This window comes from Gadus chalcogrammus, chromosome 14 (genome assembly GCF_026213295.1).
Source record: "Gadus chalcogrammus isolate NIFS_2021 chromosome 14, NIFS_Gcha_1.0, whole genome shotgun sequence".
Classification (NCBI taxonomy): domain Eukaryota; kingdom Metazoa; phylum Chordata; class Actinopteri; order Gadiformes; family Gadidae; genus Gadus; species Gadus chalcogrammus.
In genome coordinates, this window is record NC_079425.1 from 10,504,689 (window position 1) to 10,516,220 (window position 11,532).

The 11,532-nt window shown below is 40.9% G+C and overlaps 1 protein-coding gene across 1 annotated transcript in view; it reads right to left on the minus strand.

The window, feature by feature from the left end:
* tub (TUB bipartite transcription factor) overlaps positions 1–10,450 on the minus strand; it is a 32,125-nt gene extending 21,675 nt beyond the window's left edge. Inside the window, exon 1 of the mRNA XM_056607515.1 lies at positions 10,367–10,450. Within this exon, the coding sequence (XP_056463490.1) occupies positions 10,367–10,422 (56 nt within the window). The 5' untranslated portion in view covers positions 10,423–10,450. The remainder of the gene's footprint in view (positions 1–10,366) is intronic.
* Positions 10,451–11,532: the final 1,082 nt, after the last annotated feature.

The window sequence follows — 11,532 nt, forward strand, 5'->3', positions numbered from 1 at the left end:
CATATAGGGAGGACAAGCCTGTGGTCTGTCATTGCGTAAAGGTGGGTTTAATTATAAGGAGCTTTGCTTATTGTTTTAGAATGTACAAAGAAAAAAAGAAACCGGCTTGAGAAACACAAGAAAAATGCATATAGGGAGAGACAATTTTTGGACTTTGGCAATATTAAGTGGAAATGGTGTGTTACAGACAGCTAAATTAAAAAAGTACACATCAGCTCTGTCATTTGTAAAAATACAGTCTGAATCTCCTTTGCAAACAGCTTTTCTTACTTGAGCTCAGGACGTTAATATGAGCATTAAAGCCCTATGCAGGATTTTGAAGGTTTTCTCTGCGTATGGTTAGAAAAATCATGATGGGGTTTGGGCAATTATTATTCGGCTACGTCACTCAAACGTTGACCCGTTAATTAAAACGTCTAAGCCTGTAACTGGTGGTGAGAGGCTTAAATCCAGAAATGCTGGGTTCTTTTTTGCAGGTTGCTGTTCGGAAGCGGATCAAACACTGGCATCTTTATTGAAAGGCAGTAGTAAATCACAGCTTGCCAAGAAGTGAGAGGGAGGGGTGTGCTGGAGAGGCCATGAGTCAGAGAGAGAGCTAGAGAGAGAGCGAGAGGGAGAGAGAGAGAAAGAGAGAGAGAGAGAGTGAGAGAGAGAGAGAGAGAGAGAGAGAGAGAGAGAGAGAGAGAGAGAGAGAGAGAGAGGAGAGAGAGAGAGAGAGAGAGAGAGAGAGAGAGAGAGAGAGCTAGAGAGAGAGAGAGAGATATAGAGAGAGAGAGAGAGAGAGAGAGAGAGAGAGAGAGAGAGAGAGAGAGAGAGAGAGAGAGAGAGAGAGAGAGAGAGCGAGCTAGAGAGAGAGAGAGAGATATAGAGAGAGAGCGAGAGAGAGAGAGAGAGAGAGAGAGAGAGAGAGAGAGAGAGAGAGAGAGAGATGATGGTTGGATGGTTGGTCGGATAATTCAATGAAGGTGACAGCAAAGAATAAAATCCACTGTCGGAAAAACCATGCTTCCATGACACGTGTGTAGTGTATGTTATACCTGTGCATGTGTGCTTGTTTGTGTGTGTGTGTGTGTGTGTGTGTGTGTGTGTGTGTGTGTGTGTGTGTGTGGTGTGTGTGTGTGTGTGTGTGTGTGTGTGTGTGTGTGTGTGTGTGTGTGTGTGTGTGTGTGTGTGCTTGTGTGTGTTGACACAGTAGAGCTTGTATCAACGCAAGTCCCTGTATCTCATCTCCCAGTGCCAAACTGGGGGGGACATGCATAAAACATGATTTGGATTAGGAAATGTCAGCCAGGAAGAAACAGTGTCCCAGTGTCCCATTGGGCCGGGCAGATGGACTGCTTCAACACACTGAAGTCCCATTCGCCCTCTGCAGTCCATCTCTACAAACAGCACTCCACCGACCAAACACACACAACCCAGCCTCATCCCCAAAACCTCCTGTCCATGCACAAATTTTAGGGTAGGAATACACAATTCATTTTTTGGCACGGATACACTGTATATATACTATCCAGCATTCAATAATTATTATATTGTTCTTAATGTCCCCAATAAACCAAATGTCTACCATATGCCCACAGGGATGCTCTGATGGTATGAGCGTTAGCTGCGGCTGATGTAGGCTGGCTATGTGACCAAATAATGCAGAGGAAAAAAAGATTGTAATGCAAAGGTGAGGAGAGAGGGGTGAGGTGCGTGATCGCATCGATTCAAATGTATCATAGGGCAGCAGAGCACTGCAGCGTATATATCGATTATAGAGATGAATGATGCCAGGCTTACATACTTTGATAATGGATAGTCAAAATAATGATCATATAGATATTGTTTTGATATGGAAAACAGAATAAAACCTCACTGTGTATCCATAGTCTCAATGAAGAAATGAATATTGCAAAAAAAACATTTAGCACTTAAAGAAAACAACGATATAAACTGTTGTGACAGAATGGAAATATCCTTTAAGTATTTTGCATTTTCTGCTAGAGTAGCCTAGATTATCCCTACAAAAACAGACGTTTCAGCCATGTTTATGGACACTTCACATCAACCCTTCAAACCAATGCATGCTGTTCTGTTTCCAAATTACTTTATTCTTAAGGGATAATTGCACTGAGGATGAACAGAATATTGCTCATATAGCTCAGTCTTTTCACCCTGACAAAACAGACGAGTGCGAGGGCTTGAGTGTGCGCCTGCAGGCTCACTCAGCGTCTCCGTGAGTAGGCCCATTCCTCCTGCGTACGTCACTCTGCTATACTCTTGATGGACGCCCTGCTCTGCTTTTCCTGCTGTGACCATGGCAACAGTGGAAACCAATTAGCATTTGAAGCACACACGAGTACCGGCTCTATCCCAATCATGCACACATTCTCACAAACACAACCAACAAAACTCAATGCTTCCTAAAATATTAAGCTGTTTAAACAAATCAAATCGTCTATCGGAGTATCTGTCGTAGCACAAATATCAGTGACTGTGACTCCATGTTTAATCCAGTAGGGGGACACATACAATTTTGGGAGGAATAAAGTGAGGTTGAGGCTTGTACACTTGGGGGTGCTGTTGCACAACCTTCTGATGAGATGATTTAGTTAACATTTCAAGAGAGAATATTCAATACATTAAAGATGGATGTGTGTTGTAACTTAAATGTATCTCTGCCAAAGCTATTCATATTCCGGAGATGCTTTCATCCAAAGCAATTTGGGGGCACAGGTGGGGGCTGGGGAGTGAGGGAATATATTGGAACCCAGAACCTTTTAGCTCGACATCAGAGACCAAACAGACAATCATGGTCCTTTATTAACGCAAGCAATGCCTTAGTATAACCAAAGTATAGAGAAGGCATAATCCTCATAAAGTAGAGATAAATTGTGTTGATTGTAACCAGGACCAAAATAGAAAAAATAAAAATAAATGATTAATTCCTAATTTTACAAAAGAGAAACTGCTGTTGTATGATGTAATTTTACAATAACACATTATAGGTTAAGCTTTAGTCGGCTGAGTCACAGTACACTGTGTGCACAGCTGTATTGTTGTGACCATGTGTCTATGTGTCTGTCTCATTAAGCCTGGGTTAGATTTTATGTGTGGGACTCCTCAGTGAGGCATTACTTCCTTTTTAGGAAAAGAGGTGTAATCAAGAGAAGTTCCTGGAACATTTGCATCTAAAGATACATTATAACGTCACTTTGTCCAGTGATTTAGGCCGCTCAATTTTTATATATATATATATAATTAACAATTAACAATTAATAATAGCAGACGACCAGGATCAAGCTTAAAATTATAGTTATTTTCATGGAATGCGATACATGCAGCAAGATAGCGGAGACTGAGAGCTAAATGACAAGAGCAACAGCAACAGCAATAGTTTTGTAATGGAATAAACCAGAGACCTCAGTCTGAAATTAAAATAAAGCCCAAGCATATGAGAAATTCACAAAAAATGAAGACTAAAATCGCCATGAAATAATCCACAACAAGAAAATATCAAAACCCCTTGGCCCTCTTCTGAGAGGTTAGATGAAGACAGAACGAAGGACAGCAAAAATGACAATAACAAGACCAATTGAAACCAATTGGTCAATTGATTTCTCTTCAAAAAGATCATATCTAGAATTTAGCTCCACATTATGCTCCCAGTTTTCCAAATGTTCCAACTACCTCAACAGACATATTCTCATATCTCATATCTTCTACTCTCTTCTAACTTCTTGTTCCAGATATTTGAGCCCATCAAAAGAATGTAGTTGATCCTGTAGGTTTCAACATCACACAAATGCCAGCCAAATAGCATGGCATGCCACCTGCCTAGCATTGTGCAACCTAAGCAGCGCCGGCCTGGTCAGTCCTTAGACTGTATGGTGCTGGTATAGGTATTGGAAGGCCAGTGGGACGTGCTCGTCCCTCTGGCCTATGGAGTATCCTAAATGCCCCGGGACGGAGACAGGGAGGAGAGCGCCATCTTTTGAGAGGTTAGACCAAGGTCCACCCTCCCTGTGGTCACTTAAGATCAGACGGCACTCATCACAAGAGTAGGGGTGCTAACTTCGGTGTCCTGGCTCTAGTACCAACATGTACACGATCATCAGTCATCACCTCTCTAATTGGACGGTTTCACTCCTCACCTCTCCACGGTGACAGCCAGTGTGTGGTGAGGGATCCGGCTCAAACAGGCTGCCATGCTACAAAGTGGTAGTGGAGGTGGTGTCACAGCCCCCCACGGACCACAAAGCAATCAGATCTTTCAGTTGTACATTGTATAACTTCCTATACCTTCCTTCATTATGCGATGGGTTTATTAGCGTATGCGTGTCCGTTGATGTAGAATACACCATCCATATTCGAAAGACATGCAAGATACTTACAGGGTCAGTGATGATACTGTATTTGACTATGTCATCGTGCCAGTTTGTGATACCGTAGTAGTAGCTAGACAAACGGCAGCATGAGAGAGAGAGAGAGAGAGAGAGAGAGAGAGAGAGAGAGAGAGAGAGAGAGAGAGAGAGAGAGAGAGAGAGAGAGAGAGAGAGAGAGAGAGAGAGAGAGAGAGAGAGAGAGAGAGGGTCAACCAACACAGTGTTTGACACAAATTAATGCTAAGGTGAGTACAGAGAAAAAGGCTTTCTAAATAACAAGAAGCTGCAAAGAGGAGCGATGGGTTTTATATGAAGACACAAGGCCGTTGGTGGTCAATCTAGAGGTGTAAGCTTGTTATTCGGCAGAAGCCAATCCCATGCCAGTACTAATAGTACTAAAACTAATTAATATATCTATTAACTCATGTTGAACGCAATATTATATAATCAATGTGTCTGTATTGCTATGACTACTACTAGTACTACCATTATGATTACTATAATTACTGATGCACTGAGGATGGTTCTACACGCTAAACCGTCAGTAATTATAGTCATAGATTATGTTTGGACATAGAATAAATAATTAATTTTGTGGTTCACACTTCCACACGGTACAGACATAATAAAACATTTTTGTTTTTTTTGAGAAACGTGTTCAAAAGTGCATTTCAGTTTGCACACAGTACACGTTCTATATGTTGCATGAATCAAGGTCTCCATCCAAGTCCCTGTCCAGAGTGCTAGCGCTGCACTATTTTTACTATATATATACCGCGCTGGTGCACCTGCTGCACACCAGGACTACACATCCTTGCTTTGATGTGGACAACAAGGAACTAACAACAAACCCCCGGTAATAAGACACCCCAATGCATCAAAGGCAAAGAAACCCATAGAAAATCCACAAACCGCAAAGACTTACTGCTTTGTACTCATGCAACTAATTATCATTCTCTGAGCTGACCCACCATGTTTGCATAGCTACTGCTGTACCATGTACCTGCTCACTGTCAACTGATTACCAGTGAAAGAGGCACTGGTGAGTGAAGTGACCAGTGAAGGTTATATTAGTATTTGAAAGCAGGAGTTTCATTTCCAAGGCGATAATTGGTAGGCGCTATTTGGCAAGAAAGTCCACTTTTTGGTTTCATTTTGATTCGATTTTGCGCTATACTGGGCATCTTGCACATATTGCACACAGTCCGATAGACTGCCATATATATCCCAGTATATTGATGTTTTTTTAAACTGCAACACTATTGGAGACATCCCATCTTCTCTCATCACCGCTTTCTGATTCATAGTATAGTACATCTGTTTTCATACCTACTGCTCATAGTATTGTACATCAGGAGGACTCATAAATTCTGAGAGGAGGTTATCTGCAGGGGGGGGGGGGGGAGGGGGGGCTGGAGAAACCAAATTTAGATCACACCAAGCCAAAAGATTTCACTCGATTCAGTTTGATTGAATGAGTCTTTGAATTATGAATTGGATAACACCTGTTGTCCTGTACCTTGGCCACAATAACACCAGCCTCCCAGCTCTGTGTAAGAGAAATTATCTTAAAAAACTGCCCAAAAAACTGTTCCGATACTTAATATGGTTGTGCGTAGGCACATGGGAGAGTAAGCTAGCATTCACTTGCATAATGTAAAACCGATGGTCAAAAACACTGCAATGTTTTCTATTGAGGCCAACAGTCTGCCAACAGCCTGTCGTTTGCAGGAGACACTAAATCAGGACAGCAGAGCTGTTGGACGAGCTGTTGCAAATGTGTTTTACAGCAGCGACAACAAGTAGCAACAATAAATACTCCAGTTGGTTACTAGATATGTTTAGCAGTTTAAGATAAAGATGCAATCAAAGTCTGAACTGCACCTTTTATTTTTAAGAACAGCATATGTAAAAAATATGTAATAATTAGCCATTAAGAAGGCATACATCACGGGGGTTTGAATAATTGGTTTTCTTTTACAATCAGGGAGGATGCTTTGGGACATGTCACCCTGACATTCCCTGGACAAGAATGTCACTTCAATGATGTCCTCTGTCTATCCTCATGTGTCAGCCTGAGGGAGAAAGAGTAGGTCCTCTGGGCTGCCGAAGCCATTCTACCAGCAGACACTGTGCCATCCTCTGCTCTCCAGCTCCACCAAAGTGCTGGCCTGGCCACATCCATAGTTCAGGTTGCATCTTACGCAATCCGGCTTGCAGAGAGAATGAAACAAATTTGCTACACGTTTTGCTGCACGTGATGACAACCTATAGGGAATAAAATAGCCTGGTCAGTTTATCAGCAGATATAAATAACCTCAATACACAGATGGATCACAGTAATTTGCCATATTTTTTATTCTACGTCTATTTGTTTTGTTATGAAATGATTGGGCGTTTAATATCCTAATGACAGAGGTGAGGTTCTAATGTTAGTAAGTGATTCTGCAGGCCAGATGAACCAATTACCATGTACTATGCCCGACAAAGAGGCCTACTTATTCAGCCCTAACGCCAAGAGCTAGCATATATTGACTTCAAGCATGAATTATATATGAATTCCAAATAGGAATAAAAATACGAATGCTAGCCAGTCTCTTTTAACCTGGGAAGAGTATTCAATGCAGCTATAAGGCTCCATACGGCCCCTCTAAACACACCTGAAGACTTGGCTCATTTGGGAATACCATAACACTCACTTCCTACACATACACATAATTAGTTCCGCTGTAGCACGTTTAACCGGCATAAAAAAACAACAACTTGTTTTCGCGTCTGATTCCTTTCCTGGTTCTTTTTATACAATCCTATTTATTAGTAAGTATTTTCTCAACATAGATTGCAAGTCTTGACAGATTGTTCGACCTATACAATGATACATAGTGGTCGACTATAAAATAAAAAAGCAATCAGGGATGATGGGAATCTATTTGGCCATACCCCATAATCTTCTACTGTGTAGTGCACACACACTGGGTTCTCACACTCCTCTCCAGCTGCTGTGTCGTGTGGACAGTGATCACTCTCCCCTGAGCCTCCACAGAACTGTTTGGAGGAGTTATTAGAGGGAGGCTTCCTCCTGACTACACCAAAAGAGCAGCTGTAATGCACCTGCTGTCAGCCAATGGGAACCAGAGACCTCGGCCACATACCAAACTGCACATTAATTACTGTGACGCATTGGAAACAATACACTTCAGACCATTGATTGAGGCTCACACCACAAGACCACAGTTAAAACTTTTCTCTTATCATACTTTGCTTATTTTTCTCTATTCATCGGTGTGAACAAATCTCTGATGAAGGGGAGAGGGGATGCGAGGAGATATCAAATTGGCCCCGACTGAATGAGTCTCGTCAAATGCCAAGAATACTGAATAGAAGATCAAGTTCAGCGTGGTGGTGTCTTTGTTCCTAAATCCCTATATTCCATATCCCTTTAATTCTGCCTTTAAGACATGCTTTCCAAGCTGTGAGTAATAACTCGTCTTGACGCCACTCTCTAGAATGCTGTGTGAGTGAGTGGGTGCCAGGGTTGTTAAATTAACATGGTGTGTGTGTGTGTGTGTGTGTGTGTGCGTGTGTGTGTGTGTGTGTGTGTGTGTGTGTGTGTGTGTGTGTGTGTGTGTGTGTGTGTGTGTGTGTGTGTGTGTGTGTGTGTGTGTGGGGGGGGGGGGGGGGGGGGGGTGTGTGTGTGTGTGTGTGTGTGTGTGTGTGTGTGTGTGTGTGTGTGTGTGTGTGTGTGGTTGTGTGTGTGTGTGTGTGTGTGTGTGTGTGTGTGTGTGTGTGTGTGTGTGTGTGTTTGTGTGCATAGAGATCCAATCTCCTGTGTGTATGCGTTTTTGTGTGTGTGTGTTTGTGTGTGTGTGTGTGTGTGTTTGTCCAAGTGTATCAGTGTATTCATGCGAGTATGTGTGTGTGTGTGTGTGTGTGTGTGTGTGTGTGTGTGTGTGTGTGTGTGTGTGTGTGTGTGTGTGTGTGTGTGTGTGTGTGTGTGTGTGTGTGTGTGTGTGTGTGTGTGTGTGTGTGTGTTTGTGTGTTTGTTTGAATGTGTGTGTGGGGTACATAGAGATCCAATTGCTTTTGTCAGTGTGTGTGTGTATGTTTGTGTGTGAAGAGAAGATGAGCTAATAATGTGTGTTATGCAGGGCAGATTGTCCACCACACCAGCATTACAATATCCCTAATACAGATTTTGTCTGTTATAAGAAAGAATAGCCTTGATTGACAGCGAGGTCAGTCGGTGAAAGGTCCAAACACACTTGTATTTTTCCTGCTGTGATTTGGACATCATCTGTCTCCTTATTATTATAAGGAGATATCAAATCTTAATTTGAATAAGATTATAAATAAACACACAGATTGGCAATACTCAAGTTGTAGTCCAACTTTATAGTTGTGCATAGGATGAACGTCCCCCTAGGTCTTACTAGTAATAATTGCAACATGTTCTTGCATTGACTGACATAGTTGTCCAATACCAAATTCTAAAGGAGGTTTATCCACTATTATTACGTTTTAATTATGGTTTTCCCTGTGGTTCTTAATAAGTTTTTTGAACACTTATATAATACAATTTTACATTAGATGTGTTCTTAGTTTTTTTACGTATGAGAATAACATTCTCACATTATGTGGTAACTTTGATACTATAGATTGAAATGTTTATCTTTGTCATTTTTTAATTATGAAATAAGGGTGTTATTTCTCTACTGATGTCTGTGATCTCCACAGATAAAAAAATCATGGTGGATCTACAGGTACTGTGTGTGTGTGTGTGTGTGTGTGTGTGTGTGTGTGTGTGTGTGTGTGTGTGTGTGTGTGTGTGTGTGTGTGTGTGTGTGTGTGTGTGTGTGTGTGTGTGTGTGTGTGTGTGTGTGTGTGTGTGTGTGTGCGTGCCTGCGTCTCTGTCTGTCTGTCTGTCTGTCTGTCTGTCTGTCTGTCTGTCTGTCTGTCTGTCTGTCTGTCTGTCTGTCTGTCTGTCTGTCTGTCTGTCGGTCGGTCTGTCTGTCTGTCTGTCTCTATCTCTTGTTCATGATGGTGTTTTTTTTATACAGAAGAAAGGGAGAAAAGTAAACTCTGATTCTGACAGACCACATTATATGCATTATATGCTTAATATTTCATATTTGCTGTCACGTTTGATTTCCCAGGGACTTGTTGTGATTAAAATATAAAGGGTTTATAGTTGACAACATGTCCCATTTTTTACAATTATAAAATTGTCTATGATTTTGCTGCCTCTGATTTCATTTAGCTTAGCCTGCCCAAGCATTTCTGTTAATTGTTCTCAATGGGTGTCTCAACCTCATTTTCTAATTTGAATAAATAGATGGACAATCTGGATGAGCTATGTGGCTATGCAATATATATGTAACATTATTTAGAGGTTTGCACGAGTAACAATGTCATGTCACATTTTATTATAAAACAAACTTCCCTCATTTAAAGGACCTTGCACATTATGGTTAGTATTGAATTGCAGCTTTAAGATGGCTAGCATCTCTGCATAGTAGTAGTAGCCAACCTCTGCGCTGAGTGCCGATATTAGTATTTGGTACTGACATATATAAGACATACAGTTTTTGAATGCAAATGTGTATTCATCGGTCTTTGCAAAGTACTGAATAAACCTGCATTCATGCCAAAACACTGCTTATCTGAACACTCCTCTAGAAGGACAATATTTAAATGAACAACGGCTTCGGGATCTTACTTCATTCCAGCGTTGTGGGCAGCCAGAGCAAACCTAACACTTCGTGGTATTCATGCAGAAAAATGTGAATATCAAACACTATTATGCGTTCATAACAATACACATTTGGCCGACCTAATTAGTCAAGCTGACGATCTCCAATACATTTGACAACTATTGCGCAGTTGACTAAGAATCGTGTCTGATTTGATGATGAGAAATAAAACGTTAGGTCTAAATTGGTGACACTTTATAGACACGTTGAACTGCCTAAACAATACATCAGAAAAAAAATCGTATTTACCTGTCATAACTCCATCTACTGTAAGACATGCTCCTGTTGCTGCAGACTGCATCCATGACTCGAGTGGAATTTGATGTTTCACTGACAGCTGAGATAAATGTTTACAATGGGAACCGCAGTAGTTAAACTAAAACTGATATTTCCACGACGGTTGCAAAAGCAACAATAAGACATTTATTTATTGAATGAGTCGGAATGTTTGGAGCGAGATGCTGTATCTTGGGTGATACCACTATAGAAAATAGGGAGGGGGACCCGAGTCGACAGGGACAAACAAACAGTTTCATCGTGATTTATACCGAAGAAACTCGCATCATCGTATTATCTGTCTTGGCAGTTTGATGATTTCTATTTTTACAATTGACAATGCTAACATTGGCAAGCCATATCGTTACTGGTACACAAGTTGGCATGTCACATTTTGTAAAATAATTAATGAAGTAGCCTAACCCCCAATCGAGGGGAAATGCCAAAAACCAAAAAAAAACGAAGTTTTTGGGCTATATTCCTCATATTTTTATTGAAATATACAAGTCACCATAACACAACCTAGAGAACAGACAGATCACCCTGACCAATTTATAATAGATTTACGATGAGGTTTCCCACTTACCCCATGGATCCAATTTACTGTATGATTTCTTAGGATTTTATTTTGACTAATCACTAGTAATATTTAATATTTTAGTTGGGCAGATAATTTTCTCACAGTTGGAACAATAACTGTAGCCTACAATTCAACCAATCCTTTATCAAATCAACCATTGGCCATTGATACGCCTTATAATACTGGCTCAACCACATCAACACATTATTGGAAAAGAAAACGAAAATGTGTTTCATGTGAAAATATCTTGTTTTAGTCCAATGCGATAAGGGGTTTCAGCAAAAAACATCGGACAGCAAAGATATCAGAGACATTTGGATCTGGTAGCCAATCTTTTTACACTATTTCAATAGAAACGTAACAGGACAACGCCTAACAAGGCTATTTGAAAGGGCCCGGACGTGCACTGCACAGTATTTTGAAACAAAACACATTAGCTCTATCACAGGTTTTATTATAGCACCAAAAGCTAAACAGGTGGTAAAGGACAGAGACGAAAACACTGTTATATATAATGTACACTACATCTGCATACCCTCGGGGTTGATAATTGTTCTAA